At 44.8% G+C, this 21,399-nt stretch overlaps 1 protein-coding gene across 5 annotated transcripts in view; it reads left to right on the top strand.

The window, feature by feature from the left end:
• ADAMTSL3 (ADAMTS like 3) overlaps positions 1-21,399 on the top strand; it is a 516,054-nt gene that overhangs the window by 363,144 nt on the left and 131,511 nt on the right. For 4 of the 5 annotated variants that reach the window (XM_056572133.1, XM_056572130.1, XM_056572132.1 and 1 more), the window contains exons 12-15: positions 6,711-6,761; positions 7,969-8,173; positions 9,392-9,539; positions 9,652-9,736. In XM_056572133.1, coding sequence (XP_056428108.1) covers positions 6,711-6,761; positions 7,969-8,173; positions 9,392-9,539; positions 9,652-9,736 — 489 coding nt within the window. Of the gene's footprint in view, positions 1-6,710; positions 6,762-7,968; positions 8,174-9,391; positions 9,540-9,651; positions 9,741-21,399 lie in introns of those variants that run through there. The other variant, XM_056572134.1, reaches the window with a different exon arrangement.

Below are 21,399 nucleotides of genomic sequence, written 5' to 3'. Positions count from 1 at the left end.
AATCTTTTGCAGCCAAGACTAAGGGTTCCCTCTGTCATGTGTCAGATCCTCCACCCATTTTGTGACTTTACTGAATCCATCATTTCCTGTCAGTACACAGAAGGATGTGTGCATCAGATGGGAGAGGCAGAGAAAACAGAGGAACTCTTGAAGAAAACTTATGAAGAAAGACTATTTGCTTAAAAAAATTTTTAACTATATTTTAAGCTTCCACCTAATTTACTGATCTTAAGAAGTAGTTTCAGCTCTGAATCCCATGATAAATGACTTAGCACAGGAACAGAATGCAATTTGGATATAGACATGATATAACTTTTTAAACCTCCTTGGATTTCCTAGACGTTGATTGAGAGCAAAATCTTAACAAATATAATCCCGTGCCATTAATAATGTATATCCTGTTATTAAATCTGTATATTGATACCTATCAAGATACTATGACTATATACCCACCTAGGAATATACATGTAGTATTTTTTTGTACATATAATGACATATTTTAAAGTGGTATTCCAGGCAAAAAATGTTTATCCCCTATCCATAGGATAGGGGATACAATGTCTGATCATGGGGGGGCACTGCTGGGACCCCCCGCGATCTCCCTGCAGCACCCGCATTCTATGCGGGTGCTGAATCTCCAGTTTCGGAAACCTCCAGGTTTCCGGGACTGGGGACGTGACGCCATGCCACGCCCCCTCCATTCATGTCTATGGGAGGGGGCGTGACTGCCGTCACGCCCCCTCCCATAGACATGAATGGAGGGGGCGTGGCTTGACATCAAGTCCTCAGTCCCGGAAACCCGGAGGTTTCCAAAACTGGAGATTCAGCACCCGCATAGAATGCGGGTGCTGCAGGGAGATCGCAGGGGGTCTCAGAAGCGGTCCCCCGTGATCAGACATCTTATCCCCTATCCTTTGGATAGGGTGTAAAATGTTTTTGCCCAGAATACCCCTTTAACCAATTTTATATGACATGAAGAAAAGTGTTAGACACCAAATGAAGATTTATTTATGTCCATTCACTTAAACAGAAGCCAAACAGTATGTAGTAAGAGTGGTTGAAGATATCACATATAAGATGGCTCCCAAATGTCCCCTTATGGCGGATATTGGGGGACAGAGGGGTCAGGCCTATTGAAATCTGTCTGAAGTATCTCATGTATTTGGTCTGCTTTTCGTCGCTAATTTGTATTATCATTGATGTTGCTTAGTACTTTCTCACCTCTCTAATGTCTATACACTATATACAGTATACTCTATGCCTATTGAAGGTCTAAGGATGTTTTCAGTATACAATATATAGTGAGCTGTACAGGCAAGTAGTTGTGCCTAAACAATAAGGAGGATATGATGCTTGTAAGCTCTTTATTATGCTGAGAGGTGGACTCCATTAATAAACCATTTGTAGTATATTCTAAGAATAGGTCGTCACTGTTACGTTTCCATAGATCTTCTTTAACATTATTTGTTATTTTACATCTAGTTTACTATTGTCACGATGCCGGCTGGCAGGTAGTGGACCCTCTGTGCCAGAGAGGGATTGGCGTGGACCGTGCTAGTGGACCGGTTCTAAGCCACTACTGGTTTTCACCAGAGCCCGCCGCAAAGCGGGATGGTCTTGCTGCGGCGGTAGTGACCAGGTCGTATCCACTAGCAACGGCTCACCTCTCTGGCTGCTGAAGATAGGCGCGGTACAAGGGAGTAGGCAGAAGCAAGGTCGGACGTAGCAGAAGGTCGGGGCAGGCAGCAAGGATCGTAGTCAGGGGCAACGGCAGAAGGTCTGGAAACACTGGCAAGGGACACACAAGGAACGCTTTCACTGGCACTAAGGCAACAAGATCCGGCAAGGGAGTGCAAGGGAAGTGAGGTAATATAGGGAGTGCACAGGTGATAACTCTAATTGGAACCACTGCGCCAATCAGCGGCGCAGTGGCCCTTTAAATCGCAGAGACCCGGCGCGCGCGCGCCCTAGGGAGCGGGGCCGCGCGCGCCGGGACAGAACAGACGGGGAGCGAGTCAGGTAGGAGAGCCGGGGTGCGCATCGCGAGCGGGCGCTACCCGCATCGCGAATCGCATCCCGGCTAGCAGCAGGATCGCAGCGCCCCGGGTCAGAGGACGTGACCGGGGCGCTGCAGCGGAGGAGGTGAAGCGAGCGCTCCGGGGAGGAGCGGGAACCCGGAGCGCTCGGCGTAACAGTACCCCCCCCCTTGGGTCTCCCCCTCTTCTTGGAGCCTGAGAACCTGAGGAGCAGACTTTTGTCAAGGATGTTGTCCTCAGGTTCCCAGGATCTCTCTTCAGGACCACAACCCTCCCAGTCTACTAAAAAAAAATTTTTTCCTCTGACCTTTTTGGCAGCCAAAATCTCCTTGACCGAGAAGACGTCCGAGGAGCCGGAAACAGGAGTGGGAGGAACAGATTTGGGAGAAAAACGGTTGAGGATGAGTGGTTTGAGAAGAGAGACGTGAAAGGCATTAGGGATACGAAGAGAAGGAGGAAGAAGAAGTTTATAAGAGACAGGATTAATTTGACACAGAATTTTGAAAGGACCAAGATAGCGTGGTCCCAACTTGTAGCTAGGGACACGGAAGCGGACATATTTAGCGGAGAGCCATACCTTGTCTCCAGGGGAAAAAACGGGGGGAGCTCTTCTTTTCTTATCCGCGAACCTCTTCATGCGTGAAGAAGCCTGTAAGAGAGAATTTTGGGTCTCTCTCCATATAATGGAAAGGTCACGAGAAATTTCATCCACAGCGGGCAGACCAGAGGGCAAGGGGGTAGGGAGGGGGGGGCGTGGCCAATTTAAGACGGCAGAGAGTTTGTCTGGATCCATCTGTAGTCCCTGGCCAGAGACCAAATATCCTAGAAAAGGAAGAGATTGGCATTCAAACAGACATTTCTCAATTTTGGCATAGAGTTGGTTGTCACGAAGTCTCTGAAGAACCATACGGACATGCCGGCGGTGTTCCTCTAGATTGGCAGAAAAAATTAGGATATCGTCCAGATATACCACAACACAGGAGTATAATAGATCACGAAAAATTTCATTGACAAAGTCTTGGAAGACGGCAGGGGCATTGCACAGTCCAAAGGGCATGACCAGATACTCAAAGTGTCCATCTCTGGTGTTAAATGCCGTTTTCCACTCGTCCCCCTCTCTGATGCGGATGAGGTTATAGGCGCCTCTTAAGTCCAATTTAGTGAAGATGTGGGCACCTTGGAGGCGATCAAAGAGTTCAGAGATGAGGGGTAAGGGGTAGCGGTTCTTAACCGTGATTTTATTAAGACCGCGGTAGTCAATGCAAGGACGTAGGGAGCCATCTTTTTTGGAGACAAAGAAAAATCCGGCTCCGGCAGGAGAGGAGGATTTACGGATAAAGCCCCTTTTTAGATTCTCCTGGACGTATTCGGACATGGCAAGAGTCTCTGGGGCAGAGAGAGGATAAATTCTGCCCCGGGGTGGAGTAGTACCCGGGAGGAGGTCGATAGGGCAATCATAAGGCCTGTGAGGAGGTAGAGTCTCAGCTTGTTTTTTGCAGAAAACATCCGCGAAGTCCATATAGGCCTTGGGGAGACCGGTTACTGGAGGAACCACAGAGTTACGGCAAGGGTTACTGGGAACCGGTTTTAGACAGTTCTTGGAACAAGAGGACCCCCAACTCTTGATCTCCCCAGAGGACCAATCCAGGGTTGGGGAATGAAGTTGAAGCCAGGGAAGTCCAAGGAGAATCTCCGAGGTGCAATTGGGGAGGACCAAAAGTTCAATCCTCTCATGATGAGATCCGATGCTCATAAGAAGGGGCTCCGTGCGGAAACGTATGGTACAGTCCAATCTTTCATTATTTACACAATTGATGTAGAGGGGTCTGGCGAGACTGGTCACTGGGATGTTGAACCTGTTGACGAGAGAGGCCAAAATAAAATTTCCTGCAGAACCAGAGTCCAAGAAGGCCACTGTAGAGAAGGAGAAGGCAGAAGCAGACATCCGCACAGGCACAGTAAGACGTGGAGAAGCCGAGTAGACATCAAGGACTGTCTCACCTATGTGCGGAGTCAGCGTACGTCTTTCCAGGCGGGGAGGACGGATAGGACAATCCCTCAGGAAGTGTTCGGTACTAGCACAGTACAGGCAGAGGTTCTCCATACGGCGTCGTGTCCTCTCTTGAGGTGTCAGGCGAGACCGGTCGACCTGCATAGCCTCCACGGCGGGAGGCACAGGAACAGATTGCAGGGGACCAGAGGAGAGAGGAGCCGAGGAGACGAAACGCCTCGTGCGAACAGAGTCCATATCTTGGCGGAGTTCCTGACGCCTTTCAGAAAAACGCATGTCAATGCGAGTGGCTAGGTGAATAAGTTCATGTAGATTAGCAGGAATTTCTCGTGCGGCCAGAACATCTTTAATGTTGCTGGATAGGCCTTTTTTGAAGGTCGCGCAGAGGGCCTCATTATTCCAGGACAATTCTGAAGCAAGTGTACGGAATTGTACGGCATACTCGCCAACGGAAGAATTACCCTGGACCAGGTTCAACAGGGCAGTCTCAGCAGAAGAGGCTCGGGCAGGTTCCTCAAAGACACTTCGGATTTCCGAGAAGAAGGAGTGTACTGAGGCAGTGACGGGGTCATTGCGGTCCCAGAGCGGTGTGGCCCATGACAGGGCTTTTCCGGACAGAAGACTGACTACGAAAGCCACCTTAGACCTTTCAGTGGGAAACAGGTCCGACATCATCTCCAGATGCAGGGAACATTGGGAAAGGAAGCCACGGCAAAACTTAGAGTCCCCATCAAACTTATCCGGCAAGGATAAGCGTATCCCAGGAGCGGCCACTCGCTGCGGAGGAGGTGCAGGAGCTGGCGGAGGAGATGACTGCTGAAGCTGTGGTAGCAACTGTTGTAGCATAACGGTCAGTTGAGACAGCTGTTGGCCTTGTTGCGCAATCTGTTGTGACTGCTGGGCGACCACCGTGGTGAGGTCAGCGACAACTGGCAGAGGAACTTCAGCGGGATCCATGGCCGGATCTACTGTCACGATGCCGGCTGGCAGGTAGTGGACCCTCTGTGCCAGAGAGGGATTGGCGTGGACCGTGCTAGTGGACCGGTTCTAAGCCACTACTGGTTTTCACCAGAGCCCGCCGCAAAGCGGGATGGTCTTGCTGCGGCGGTAGTGACCAGGTCGTATCCACTAGCAACGGCTCACCTCTCTGGCTGCTGAAGATAGGCGCGGTACAAGGGAGTAGGCAGAAGCAAGGTCGGACGTAGCAGAAGGTCGGGGCAGGCAGCAAGGATCGTAGTCAGGGGCAACGGCAGAAGGTCTGGAAACACTGGCAAGGGACACACAAGGAACGCTTTCACTGGCACTAAGGCAACAAGATCCGGCAAGGGAGTGCAAGGGAAGTGAGGTAATATAGGGAGTGCACAGGTGATAACTCTAATTGGAACCACTGCGCCAATCAGCGGCGCAGTGGCCCTTTAAATCGCAGAGACCCGGCGCGCGCGCGCCCTAGGGAGCGGGGCCGCGCGCGCCGGGACAGAACAGACGGGGAGCGAGTCAGGTAGGAGAGCCGGGGTGCGCATCGCGAGCGGGCGCTACCCGCATCGCGAATCGCATCCCGGCTAGCAGCAGGATCGCAGCGCCCCGGGTCAGAGGACGTGACCGGGGCGCTGCAGCGGAGGAGGTGAAGCGAGCGCTCCGGGGAGGAGCGGGAACCCGGAGCGCTCGGCGTAACAACTATGAGTATTTTGAGAACTGTACATCTTATCATTACCAATTGGAAGTTTCTGTGCATTGTTTATAAGGAACTAGAATAATAGTGTGTGTGTGTGTGTGTTGGAAAAATCTGATTGTGAAAGAAGGTAAGATAATATTGTATTTGCAGCACTGTGGAATTGGTGCCAGATTAAAAAAACAAACAAAAAAACATAATAAATAACAAAATCAAGTAAAACGGATTCACCCAAACAGCCACTCTGCTATCACAACCTGTGCTGAGGTCTGGGTCATCCCCTATTTCTTGCACTACTTTAGATTCTCTTCTGAATGTACCTTTAAATTCATGAATAGAGTTGCAATATGTATAAAAGGTTGAAGCTGTGATACCAACAAAACAATATAGCACTGCCAGCAGCAAGTCAAAAAAAAAAATACAGTGATCGTATTGGCAGAGGTCTAAATTTGTGGCGCCAGCTCTGATTCCAGGAGAGACTTGAAAATGCTGACAGCTTCAAAAGCTTGACTCAGTGTTAAAACGTGGGCAAAAAGCATGTTCATAAGAAACAAAAACACAATAATATCTTTATGTAGACATCAAAGACAAAATTGTCACAGGATGTGATAAGATCAAAGAAAAATGCTTCCCACACAAGGCTGATATGAAAACATGTTACGGGTAATATTTTGGCTTAGTCTGTTAGCATATTTGGATATGGCTGCTTTTGCTTCTGAATGGATTTGGTTAAAATCTATATTAAAGGTAGAGAAATCAAACTATGAAATATCTTAAGCAGATGGTATGACAGCATTCCATAAAGGTGTAGATGCTTATCTAATGTTGAACGGCATTGAGGGTTAATACTTAGCAATGTATCATACATAATCATCTTGTTACATACCGTATGTAGCAGTGATAATGATATTGGCTGTTGTGGCACACAATGGGGAGATTACTTATTTTCTATAGAAGAGAAAACTCAAAGTATGCTTCTGTTATGTGTTTACAGTGATGGATTTAAAGAAATAATGCCCTATGACCATTTCCAGCCCCTGCCAAGGTATGTAGTTATAGAAATATTACAGTTTCTTCAATCCAGAAACATTTTTTTAAACCTTTAACATTTTACTTTTGTACTACATACCATTATGTACGATTTATTTTGCCTTTAAGTCAACTTGAAACATTTTCATAGGACATGATGCTCAGTGATTTATCAGTATTTGTAGGGAATCTGTCAGCTCTATATAATGCTCAGAGCTGCAGACATCTAATCTTAGCTTAGGTTATTTACCAAATTATAATATCCTGTTTTCTTCCAAGTCTAAGTGTCTTAGAGGGTGTGCTGAGCTTCACTGTGCACACCTCCTCTCTCCATACCCCTCCCTGCTGGGGTTCCAGAAATGAGCCCTGTACATTACTAATGCAAGGCAGGGAGTAGTGTGAGGGAGGAGCTCAGCACCACCTTTATGACACTTGAGCTTGGAAGAAAAGCATGATTTTATAACTTTGCAAACAATCATTAGCTAAAAGACAGGTATAATTTGTTTTATCTCCCTATCAGCTTTCTTCAGATGTCTGCATCCCTGAGCTGATATATCAGCTGACATATTCCCATTCTCATAATTTATTATATTATTATTTATTATAGTTAAATTCATTGTCCATATGCAGTTATACTGTATTTTGATGTATGATTTCCAAATTGGCCACTTTAGACCAATAAGAACAAGTGAGATAATGAAACCAAGGTGTTGCACATCTAACATTACTGGCCTACAATTGAGGAACAATATATATGTGTGTATATATCTGTATTACAGGCATTATATGGATACTATAAAAGTGCATTTATAACTCATATTCGCCTACCTCAGTCCCCCAGGGCTCTTATTTATACCTCTCCTGGTTCCCCACAGCTGCCGCTGTTTCCTTTTTGGTGACAGTGAGTGTCTGAGCAGGCAGTCACTGCAGCAAGCACTCTGTCTCACAAGTAGGAAATAGTAGGAGCTGCAAGGCACCAGAAGATGTTACAGAAGGAGCCATGGGGAACCAAGGTAGGTGAGTATGTGTTGTTTTTTTTTTCATGCCACCTCCAGCAATATATAGGATCCGGACAACCTCTGTAAAGCCAGATAACCATTCTAAACAGCAACAGGGAACAACACACCATCATAAAATGATGTTGGTTATATAAATTAGTTGCCAAATCCTTTATTTTGCTAGTATACAGTATTATTTTGTTGTATTTAAACTATATATTTTAGGTGGGAACATAATCCATGGACGGCATGCTCAGTTTCCTGTGGAGGGGGCATTCAAAGACGTAGCATTGTATGTGTAGAGGAAACCATGCATGGAGAGATACTTCAGGTAGAGGAATGGAAGTGCATGTATGCTCCCAAGCCAGCCGTCATGCAGACGTGCAACCTCTTTGATTGTCCTAAGTGGATGGCTATGGAATGGTCACAGGTAAAATGTACTTACAGTTTAAATCATAATAAAAATTCTATCAAGGAAAAATGGACAGAGAAATAAAAAAAAATGTGAATTTCATAATGTTTTAATGCAATACGTTATAGGAAATACAAAAATACAAAAATAAATAATCTCGCCTCAGAAATACAAAAAATACATGATTTGTTTCACCTAAAATGTCTCCAATGGATATGAGAACAAAGGTCCCCATTTTGTATTTTAGCGTATCTTAGCTGGTACTTGGGTATGATGCAGGCGCTATGCTACTGTTTGTGATGGGGATGTGACTATTTCATCTTCTTGTCAGTTCTGTAGGACGAGTTTATATTCTGCATTGATGTTGTTTACAACACCATGGGGGAGATTTATCAAAACCTGTCCAGAGGGAAAGTTGCCCAGTTGCCCATAGCAACCAATCAGCTCGCTTCTTTCATTTTCAACAAGGCCTCTGCAAAATGAAAGAAGTGATCTGATTGGTTGCTATGGGCAACTGGGCAACTTTTCCTTTGCACAGGCTTTGATAAATCTCCCCCCATGTCCTTTAACTGATGGAAAATTCATTTCTATACATGCCCTTATCAAGTGTCTGTCTTTGCATAGCATTTTAAAATAACTATTAATATAGTGCATGTAGTATTTAAATTACTTCTGGGGTACAACAATCTCTTGTCAAAAGTATCCCTATTAGCATTATGTATAAAATGACTTATAATGCAGTCAGAATTGTATGTTAATTACATGAGAAGAGTCATGTGGGCGGTTCCAGCCTCCTGAGCAGTCATGCAGTCCTGGCTTGACTGACATTCAAGTATCTGGCGCATGCTAAGTGCACAGCCAAGGGCAACACATTTGGTATCACTGTGCACGCATTGGATGCCACTAGATCTGCCTTGTAATGATGTTTTATGACCCTGTCAATGAAGCAAGAATAACCCTTATGATTATTCTCATGTAATTTACATGCAGTGTGGACTGAACTATAAGTCATTTTCATACATGTGCTTATACAGACACTTTTGACAAGAGAATGTTGTTTCATAGTAGTATAAACACATGGTAGAAGTTTAGTTCCCCAAAATCTAGTGACAGGTTCCTTTTTAAAAACTGTCCTTATCACATTCAGATTCACATTCATGCATAGAAAACCATAGTATACAGTAGACGCATCCAAAGTCTGTATGACAATGGTTTGTTTTTTCTGTATTTATACAGTGCACTGTGACATGCGGAAGAGGCTTGCGCTATAGGGTAGTATTATGTAATGATCACCGTGGACAACACACTGGAGGCTGTAACCCTCAGCTGAAGCCACATATAAAGGAGGAATGCATTGTACCAGTACCATGTTATAAGCCCAGAGGTAATACAGCAATTTCATTTTTTATTAAATATGTTCATAATTTTCTCCAATTTGGTCTATATGGGACTTGTATGCTGCTGCATTTAAGTGTTGCATTCTATTTGTCTGCTAGAAAAGTTCCCTGTGGAAGCCAAGCATCCGTGGCTAAAACAAGCACAGGAACTAGAGGAGACTAGAACAGCATCAGATCAGCCAACGTAAGTAGAATTTCTGTTTATCCCAGTAATCTCAGCAGGATTAGAACATTCTGTAGAAACTTTCTTCAGAAAATAACAATGTACAATGTGTTAGCTTATTTATGTCTTACTGGACAGCAGTCTACAACCTGCGTCACTTACTGAAGCAAAAGAAGAATCACACTTACTGTGATGCAAAAGAATCTTAAGAATTTAAAATATGGAAAATATTAAGTACATAATGATATTTTAGAGGTATATTGATCTAGTTTATAAGTGGTAGGCATCCATCAGCATTTCCTCCGGAGCTGTAGAAAACGTCTAGATGGAAACAGATGATAGAACTGATCCTGTTCATTTGAATAGGACAGTTCACAGTCATCTGGCATCTCAATTTGAATGCTGGATGGTCAGATGCTCTGCACAGTCACCAGAAAAGGAAACACATCTTGCTCAGAAATAATGGATACCAGATCCTAAACAATTGATGCACGCTGTCATCCGTTGTGGCATAAGCGGCAACAAGTTTTAGGCATGGTTAGCTAAGGTGGACGCCTGACATATGTGAACCCAGCCTAACTACAGTGCTATATAATGGTTTAAACCAGTAGTGATTTCAAGCTCAGCATCCGAGAGCAAACCTATTTTTGCAGTAGTGCACATAGAGCAAACCAGTCACTGCAAGTGTCCACTCCTTTCTTTCCCTATTACAGCCCTGCGCCTTCCCCTTTCAGTTGGCAGCTGTCCATCATCATTCTTTCTAGTGCTAAAATCCACATAAATGCCAGGACCCAGCAGAACATTACCTAGAACATCACACTGCCTCCACCAGCTTGTTTTCTTGGCATAGCACATCCTGGTGTTATCTTTACCCTCCAGTAAGCGATGCACATGCAGCCAATTGTCCATGTGATATAAAAGAAAATATTGCAATATGGTGAGATATAGACCAGCACTGCTGATAGTCCGGAAGGGTGCAAGTGTTGGACAGGTGAACAACTTCGACTGTAGGTGGTGCTCAATCGGTAGAGCAAAAGTGTAACTTAAAATATGCAATGAAGAAATGATTGGATGGCACTCACCAAGGTAGTGATTTCTTATCCTTTATTCACAAAGCATGAAAAGCAGAGGTGCGGTGTCAAGCAGGTATGCTGGCAGGGACGCCGCTGGCGTCCCTGCCAGCATACCTGCTTGACACCGCACCTCTGCCTTTCATGCTTTGTGAATAAATGATAAGTAATCACGACCTTGGTGAGTGCTATCCAATCATTTCTTCATTGCATATATAAAAGAAAATATGAATCAATAAACCTGCCATCTTCTGTCATTGCTGCATTTTCCAATTCTATTGGTTAGCTTCCCTAACCAGTCTGCATCTCTGTAGCCATGTACACAGTCAACTGACACCTTTTGCTCCTCATGGGCATCAATGAGCCACTGTGCACCATGACTCCAGCTAGTTCACTGGTTGCCCTTCCTTAGAACACTTTCCTTAGGTACTTACCTAAGCATACCGGTAACATCCCACAAGACCTGCTATTTTGGAGATGCCCTCACCCAGTCATCCTAGTCATTCAGATCCTTACACTTGCCTATTTTTCCTGCATTCAACACAACCGCTTCACAGACACGATGTTTACTTGCTGCCTAATACATCTAACCTCTTGACAGGTGCCACTGTCACAAGAGCATCAATGTTAAAATGTTATGGCTAACTAGTGTATATTTACACTAATTTATTGCAGTAACTTGTTCTTACATGTATGCAGTTAGGACTAGATGTCACTGTACCACTAAGTCCTGTCAATGATGTGTTACTATAGAATTATATGGTGAATGCTGCCATGATAGTCATGCAATAGTCAAGCAGCATGTAATGGCTCAAGAAGGCGTGACCGCTCTTGATCAAACTCTTGTGACCATGACCAGTTTATTGCCTTTATTTTGTAATTGAGATCACTGGGTTAGAGTAGACCTGGATGTCACTGGGAAGCTTCCTTCGGACAGTACTTACATTGTAAATTCGTAGTTTTGGATGTCTTCATACTTAAAAGTAGCTGTTTATGGGGTTGCCTATTTATACTGTCTGTTTCTTTGCCAGAAGAGTCCACCAAAATAAGTTGATCAGAACAAAACTCAGCATAATTTGTTCAATATCCCTATAGCATCAAACCTAAAAAAATCTATCATCACATGGTACCTATTGAAAGCAATAGGACATTCATGTAATACATCAGCATGGTTGGTGATCTAGAGAGAAAAGGTCTTGTGTTTACTCCCTTCTCTGAAGAACATCCTGAATACGATACCCTTGTTTTCCAAATAAGATAAATGAATTGCCTCTATATTCCCAGTTTGGGGAGGATCTATTTCATACATCAATTTTTGTTTGTGAGTTTTATAAATAGTGTTTTTAATATTTTTGCCTGCAAAACTTTCCACTCCTTTCTGTTTGCACATTCGCAGAATGCCGTTTTATCAGACACACGTCTCATATTAACTTATATTTGACTGTCCGAGCAATGACCTCTCATTGTTCACTATTACTACAATACCAAAAGCTTAAAAGTTGCAGATAAAGGTCTTTATTACAGACTTCTATTTGGATGTGGCCATCTATGAGTCAACACAGCTGTGTTGACTAGGAAGGAGGACAGGGGGTGAAAATGGAGGTCAAAGTAAGAACAGAGAAAATATGGCTGCCTCCTCTGAGTTGGTCACTTGACATACACTGTATAATGATCCTGCGTTTTTACTCAATTCCTGCAAAACACCTTGCGGAAAGTGAAGTTTCATTTAACTTTCAAATAGACATATAATTTTTACCAAATTTACTCGTTCCTCTCATTTCTGATCCAGTGTTTTGTATGACTCTTGAATAAAGAAAAAACAATGCATTAAATATGCTGAAATTAAAATCTATCTTTTCATCAGGCAATCTATCCCTACATCCACCCATTCTATCCATTAGATTGTTAATATACAGTACACATTAGCTTTGTATCTTAAGGCAAAAAAAGTTCATGTTTTTGGCAGTGCCATATTGGACATAGACCACTTGTGTAATATTAGAATTGTGCTTCTAAAACTTCCAGCAGGATGATGGACATTCACCCCTACATCTTACCATTCTTAGGGTCCGTTCACATGTACAGGATCTGCTGCATATTTTCTTGTGGTGATTACCACACAAAAAAAAAACAGCACAAAATCCACTTCTGAGGAACATCAATCTCACATATACGCTCAATACAGGAGCATTTCTTCTAGGACAAGTGCAGGAATATAGCTGTCATCCCGGTGGTGCTACTATGTACATCAGCATACAATAAACTCAGATAGGAAACACAGAAAGAAGTATAAACGGAGCACTCACCAGGTCTTGGACCGATGTATTTCAAACTTCTTTATTCATGGAAGTGTCAGACATATGGCAGGGAGACAGAGGACGGAAAGATGGTGGGGGAGGGCAAACAGCCAGGCCACGGTCCATATAGCGCCTCCTGGGGAGTGGAGGGCAAACAGCCAGGCCACTGTCCGTATCGCTCTTCCTGGGGAGGGCAAACAGCCAGACCACGGTCCGTATCGCGCCTCCTGGGGAGGGGAGGGCAAACAGCCAGGCCACGGTCCGTATCGCGCCTCCTGGGGAGGGCAAACAGCCAGGCCACGGTCCGTATAGCGCCTCCTGGGGTCCGTATAGCGCCTCCTGGCGCTCCTGGGGAGGGGAGGGCAAACAGCCAGGCCACGGTCCATATAGCGCCTCCTGGCGCTTCGTCAGGCCCCTGAAGGGGCCTGACGAAGCGCCAGGAGGCACGATACAGAACGTGGCCCGCAGGGGTCAAGTCTGGAAAAAAACAGTGTGGGAACTCTTCCATAAGGGCGGATCCTGCAGGACTCCTGCTAATGGGAATGGTGTTCCTGCTGTGAAAAAAGTGCAGGAACTCAGTTCCCACACATTCCTGCAGGACTTGAGCCCTGGTGGCCTGGCTGTTTGCACTCCCCCACCATCTTTCCATCCTCTGCCTCCTCGCTTTATGTCTGACACTTCGATGAATAAAGAAGTTTGAAATTCATCTATCCAAGACGTGGTGAGTGCTCTGTATATACTTCTTTCTGTGTTTCTTTTCTTGTGGTGATGCTGCAAAAAAAAAAAATTAAAACACATTCACCCAGGTATCCAGGTCTAAGAGGGGTACACTATGTAATCAGCTTTTTTTTCAAGGCCATAAATAAATAATTGGGACTTTACAAAACAGAGGATTCCTTGAATATATTCTGTGATCATTCATTTTTCTGTGTAAGCATATAACCTTCTGTCCGTCTAAGGCCCTGTTCACATCATATCAGACCCTTACATCAAAATAATATGCCAGGAAAATTTCCTGGCATATGCCACCAATAGAAGGCTTGGATGTACAGTATGCCAATGTTTAGACATACAGTGGCATATGTGGCCTATTGGCCACACTATTAAAAATATGTTTGTAGTGGCTTAACATATAGCAAAGAGTATACCATCCAAAATGACACTTTTTAATAGTCAGTTTGGTAAATAGGGGGTCGTTGGCTATGTATATAGAATGTACGGAAATCGGACATGTTTACATAACTAGATATGAACAGAGCCTTAGTCTTAAAACAAGAATGTTGTTCAGCTGCCTAAGTCTTGGAGAACTGTATCTCCCAGACCTTAGAGGGAATGTTACTGCCATGCCTCAGCATCTGCTGTAATTTCAGCACTTCGATACAGTACATTACATCTGTCTAGAGCTGATCTTGTTGTGTGACTAAGAGCAGCATAGGAATCAGTACAGCTCTACTCCAAAGCACAGACGTAAGCGTTGCCAAACCAGCCTCGTGCTAGATAAATAGCTTGGCCTTTGCGGTCTACCACGGCTAGTGTCCTACATTTATATAACTGTATAACATTCAAAGAGCTTTTTTTCAACTGGCAGAATATAATATGACTTGCTGGGAGAGTAGAGCCAAGAAAAATGTGATCCTGACCTTTTTTTGTTTTTAGTTGTGGAATGTGATGACAGTCCAAACCCATCATGATTTTAATGCTGCCCCCCGGGCTTTCTATGTTACACGTAGTTTCAACAAGATTGTGTATTATTTCTCAATAATTTTTTTAGAATGCTGAATGATTGAGGGATCTAAAATACTAAATATTCTACATTTCCTAGATCTATGATTAATCATGGTAGGTAATTGAAGTGGACCAGAGAAAAAGCTTGGTGCAGCAAAAATTTGATGACATTAAAATAAATGCATTTTTTGTTATCACAGTTGTTCATGCATAGCGTAATGAGGTAAAAGCTACAACCTGTAAAATGGATCTTTCATAACTTATACATAAATATGAAGTCTTGTAGCTAACTACTGTATAAAATATAGAAGTTAGGAATGTTTCCAGTTCATAGTCGACAGTGTTTTAAACAGCCCAATGACGGCAAATGAAGGGTAGAAAGAAAATCAGGTGAAAATAATTATTATGGTCCCTTTTACTATGGGACATAAGATACACAGAGTTCAAATACTTTCCCCACAGTATTGGCCATCTGTCTTTAGCGAAGGAAGCATGGTGATTCTTCGCACCCCACTCTTGAAACATATCCATCACTAGTGGATTCAGTGTCCTAAAAGACTTACTTACAGGGTTCTACAGACAATGCCATTTACAGTTTTTGTGTGGAGCTTAGGAATTAGCCAATAGACCTGGATTACTGCTACTTTTAGTTACTATTCTATACAAGACAACATGCTATCCATTATATTAAAGAGATGAGCGAATTTTTTAAATATTAGATTCGGCCGATTCGCCGAATCGCTATGAAAAATGGTTATATCTGCCTACAGAGAGCCTCAATAGGGGTGTAGAACACTACACCTTGCTGTAACATGCATAGGGTGTGTGCTTGGTTAGTGAAATAATACTGTTATTCAGTATGACATGCAGATCAGAGGCGTCGCTATTAGAATCACTGTCGCAGAATGGCACAATGACAGAGCCTGGAGGTGGCATCAGTATGAGGAGACCATATAGTGGCTGAATGACACAGCGTGGAGGTGGCTGCAGCATGAGGAGACCACATAGTGGCTGAATGACACAGACCGGAGTTGGCGGCAGCATATAGTGGCTGAATGACACAGCCTGGAGTTTGCGGCAGCATGAGGAGAACATACAGTGGCTAAATGGCACAGCTTGGAGGTGGCCGCAGCAGGAGAAGAACATATAGTGGCTGAATGACACAGCATGGAAGTGGCAGAAGCAGGAGGAGACCATATAGCCTCAATAGGGGTGTAGAACACTTTGCCTTGTCCTAACATGCATAGGGAGTGTGCTGTGTTAGTGAAATAACACTGTTATCTAGTATGACATGCAGATTACAGGCATCACTTTTAGAATCACTGACGCAGAGCGTCTGGATGTGGCAGCAGGGAGACCATATGGCGGAAAAATGGAAGAGGCTAAAGAGATTTTTATGTAATTTTAATTTAATTTAATTTGAAGTACCCATTCTGGGAAGCATCGAGCTGACTGTCTTCCGCTAGGCGATATACCACCGGTTCCAGCCCCCCTGACTGTGAAAGTGTGAATGTTTCATTTAATCAGTCATGGTTCTTTGTTATCGCTCCAAGCTGTTTCATTGGATTCTTGTGATAATTCCACAGGTAATATATGACGTTGACTACCATAGGGCCTCAGTCTTGAAAAGATGAAATCGATTTTTTTAAATGTAAGATTTATATTAGATTCCCAAGTTTAATGTCCCGAAGTTTACTTTGAAATAATACTGTATGACCAAAAAACCCAGTATAACAAGGAGTCACATGCCGGCACAATGACAGAGCCTAGAGGTGGCAGAAGACCGACGAGACCATAGGGCTTCACAATAGAAAATATTAAAGATATTTTGTAAAATTGAAATTGAAGATTTTAGATACATGAAAAAATTTCAAGTTTAATCTAAGGTGCCAACAGCATAAGGAGACCCTATGGTGGCACAATGACACAGCCTGGAGGTGGTGGCAGCAGCTAAATGACACAGCCTGGAGGTGGCAGCAGCATGAGGATAACATATAGTGGCTGAATGACACAGACTGGAGGTGGCGGCAGCATGAGGAGAACATATAGTTGCTGAATGACACAACCTGGAGTTTGCGGCAGCATGAGGAGACCATATAGTGGCTGAATGACACAGCGTGGAGGTGGGGACAGCATGAGGAGACCATATAGTGGCTGAATGACACAGCTTGGAGCTGGCATCAGCATGAGGAGAACATATGGTGGCAGAATGAGACAGCCTGGAGGTGGTAGCAGCAGCATCAGGAGTCCTGAAAGTGGGTCGGGGACAGAGTGGTGCAGTGGGTGGCAATACCAGTATCCGGTGACGAAGGTGGGTAAAAAAAGGAGAACTTGGCATCAGATGTGTGGCATCAGGCGGGTGGCAGGGTCAGAATAGTAGCTGAGGCAGGTAGGCAGAAGAAAACGGTCTCTTTTTTTAAAAGTGTTAGTGTGCACAAGTAAGTATTGAGGATATGCATTACGTAAAACTTAACTTTTAATGATATGCTTAGGATAAAATATATGGCCCCAAAATCTTTTTTTAAATCAAACCCAAGGAAAGGTGTGCAAAAAAAACCATGTGCCACCTACACCACCAAGTATTGATGTTGTTCCCTTCCACCTTTTAGAGGTCTTTGCATCAGATCAATACTTGGTGGTGTAGGTGGCACACCTTTCCTTTTGTTTGATTTAAAAAATATCTTTTAGTACATATATTTTATCCTAAGAAACGTTAAGTTTTAGCTAATGCATGTCCTCAATACTTACTTGTGGTCTGATGGCAAGGAATGTCTGTAACTGGGGATCAGCACCTTAAACATGTTTTGCACTATCCATATTTGTGAAATGCCGAATGGTGATAATTCTGCAGTCGCTACGCAAGCAAGTGAGGATGCATCATACCATTTGTGCAAGTGACTCGGAGGGACTCCCTGCCTCCATCTCCACTGCATACTGCCACGGTGTGTCTGGGGCCTGTGTCTCGCCTTCCTCATAACCCTCTAGCTGCTCCTGCTCCTCCTCTCCTGTCAGATGACTAGAAAAAACGCCCATGTCGTGAAACTTAAACTGTGCTCCACTGTGCCTTCCCCCTCCTCCTCCAGTTCAGCCCCCACAGGGCTCATGTGACCGTGAGATGTAGACGACACATCCCCAATGCCCTGACCAGCCATCGTGTGGAAACGTCGCAAATCAGACTATGTTGGGGGATACCGTTCTGACGCTGCAGCTCAAGGAGGGTGTCCTTTACGGTGTATGAGTGGCTAAAGTGCATATAAAGTTTCCTTCCCTTTGTTAGAATGTCTTAAAGATGGGGGGAACACTTCAGGAACCGCTTAACAACCAGATTTAACACGTGTGCCATGCAGGATGCATGTCTCAGGCTTCCTTGTCGCAGCACAGACAAGATGTTCTTCCCATAGTAGGTCACCATGGTTCTCATTTCCAGTATTCGTGGAGTAAGCCATGATTAGATTTCTTGATGAATTACTTTGAGCAGTTCCTCCCGTGTGACTCCGTTTGCCATAGCAAACCATGTGAAGAGCAGCGTGATACCGCCGTGCCCTGCACACATGGTATGCTGGAGGGGCACTGAGACTTGTCCATGCAGTGGAGGCTGAGAACACGGTTGAGGATGTGGAGGCGGAGTCGCACACTGTCACAAGACCAATGGCCTGGGAGCATGGAGCCAGAAGCGGCATGACCTGTTCAAGTTGTTGATGTTGTGGCTGTGCAGGAACCACATTCACCGAGTGGGCTGTAAAGGACATGTATTGTCCCTGACCGTAGTTACAGCTCCACACTTCGATGCTGCCATGCACTTTGGTACACACCGACAGGCTCAAGGACTGGCCCACCTTCTGTTCCACAAAATTGTGCAGGGCTGGTACTGTCTTCTTCGGAAAGAAATGACAGCTTGGCACTCTCCACCTCGGCTCGGCACAAGCCATCAGTTCTCTGAAAGGTGCAGAGTCCACCACTTAAAAAGGGAGGGACTGCAGCACCAGCAACTTGGACAGGAGCACATTCAGCTTCTGCGCCAATTGTTAAATGGGTGCATACTGTTCTCTCTTGGACATGGCTTTGCTGATGGATTGCTGGAAGAATGAATGACTCGAAGTGGGAGGAGCAGGAGCATCTGGAGCGACATAAGATGGGTATGACACACAGCTCCCTTCTGCTGAGGTGGTGGAGCCTTGGCTGGCTGAAACAAGGAGTGGCGTGCCACTGGGTGATGCAGCAGGCTGGACAACCACATTGAAGCCACGGTAATCCCAGGCCGCTTTATGGTGACGCTGCATATGTTGACACAGGACTGTGGTGCCAACATTGGGACCCTGGCCACACTTAACCTTCTGCGGACACATTTGCATGTGGCCAGGTTAACATCCTCCGGATGCTTGGTGAAAAACTGCCACACCGCCGAGTAGCTGATTTTCCCACCAACAGTCCGCACCCAGGCTTGTTTGGCTCCAGACATTCCACTTCTGCCACCATGCTGACTGCCAACCATGCTACCACCTTGCTGGCTCAGCTGCTGCCCCACAGACAACCTGCAACCCTCTTCTCCTGATGATGATGAAGCCCCTTCTGCACCCGAATCCCAAGTTCGATTGGCTTCATCATCCTCGAGTTGCGTCTGCACGTCACTAATGTCCTCCTCAGGTTCCTCAACAGTGTCTGCTTTAGGAGCCTGAATGCTCGCAACACCACCTGCCATGCCACTCTCCTCATCACCACTTGCCTGCCTAGCATAGGAAGCGGCGGATGTCTCCTCCACTTGTTGGCTGGGCAGTAGCTGCTGAATGTCCTCTAGATCGTCCTCACTAAATAGTGGAGCTGAACCCACAGCCTAATATAGTTCTGTGGGGTAGGGAACATCATAGGACAGAGGCAATGGGAGGACAGGGACTGCTCGCAGGCCATGCCAACTGAGGGTCGTGTCTAAGTAAGCCACCGTCTGTTGACTGGGGGTGTCAGATGTCACTTGTGATATTGGGAGCTCAGGCCTCTCGCTGTGACTCCTGCTGCCACTTGCCCCTAGTCTGCTGAGACCTCTGCCTGATGAATTTAGGCATCTGCCACTCCTCTGTGCACATACTGGCACTTCTCTACCTGACATACTTAGTGCATATATGAGAGGAGTACAATACGCTACAGTACGCTTAAAAAAGAATTTGTGTACAACACCAGCCGGTGACTACTTTTGCCTGGCCTTTCACAGTATCTAGGCCCTTGAGACTTTAACAGAAACAAAATAGCACACCACTTAGATGTACGTATGTGGTATGCACTTATGAGGGGAGAAAAATGCACTACAGTATGCTTACAAAAGTATTTGTGTACAACACCAGCCAGTGAGTACTTTTGCCTTGCCTTACACAGTATCTAGGCCCTTGAGACTTTAACAGGAACAAAATAGTACACCACTTAGATGTACGTTTGTGGTATGCACTTATGATGGGAGAAAAATGCGCCACAGTACACTTAAAAAAGTATTTGTGCACAACATCAGCAGTACACACCACTGCTGCAGCATACAGTCGCTGTGCACTACACCCAAAATTCTCTCTTAATCTCACTCCCTTCCCTATCAGTGCTTCTAGGCAGGATTTGTGCTTGAGGTGAATCGCTGCTGTTCTATGCAAAAGAATGCTGTGCAATAGAACACTGGAGACAGTGACTGGGAGGTGAATCGCTGCAGTAAGAATGCTTTTCTGTGCAAAACACACTGCTCTCTGTTCCTCTCTGTGCAACAGAATGCTAACTTGACTAGGAGGTGAATCGCTGCTGGAAAAAAGATTTTCTGTGCAACACACTGTTATCTGTCCCTATCTATCTTTCTGCAGTGAAAGGCTGGAGTGACTAGCCGCAATATGGCTGCTGATTATATAGGGCTGTGACATCACAGGGGTGGCTGGCTGCTGATAGGCTGCATGTTATTCATGTTAATCCCGCCTACCCTTGTTCCCACCTTCCCAGGATTCCTTGCCCCATGTCTTCACATGTGGATCCGCCATTTTAGATGCCCTGGAGCCTGGACCACACGAAATGGAGTTTAATGAAGCAATTTGCGCAATAGCATCGTGGCGGTATTCGTATTAATTACAAATCACATTTTTCCTGAAATTCGTAACGAGTTCGGATTCATCAGATTAAATTCGCTCATCCCTATTATCCAGCAATACACTGACAACCCAGTGATATAAATAGGCTATTTAATGGTTTATTTGTAATGTAATTCTTTAGACTGTAAAATACCCCATACATTTTAGTCAAAAGTCAGCTGGCTGTCTATAGTGTATAGGGGGCCTCCCATTCTTCCTCCTCCCCCCAACAGATGATGTTAAGAGAGAGAAGGGTTGGTTATGTTGGATTTCAGCTGCCTGATCATTTTATTCTTAGGAGGATAATCTGCTGCCACAACTGTGCTTGGCCATGACAGCTAGTGAAGGTCCATGGCCACCATCTTTTTTTTTTCAATGAACCCTTCTAACCAGTAGGAAATGCCCTTTAAAGGGGTATTCCAGGCCAAAACTTTTTTATATATATCAACTGGCTCCGGAAAGTTAAACAGATTTGTAAATTACTTCTATAAAAAAATCTTAATCCT

Source organism: Hyla sarda, chromosome 4, assembly GCF_029499605.1.
Source record: "Hyla sarda isolate aHylSar1 chromosome 4, aHylSar1.hap1, whole genome shotgun sequence".
In the NCBI taxonomy this organism is placed as follows: domain Eukaryota; kingdom Metazoa; phylum Chordata; class Amphibia; order Anura; family Hylidae; genus Hyla; species Hyla sarda.
Note: the sequence above shows the minus strand (reverse complement) of the source record. Positions and strands in the feature narration are given on the sequence as shown.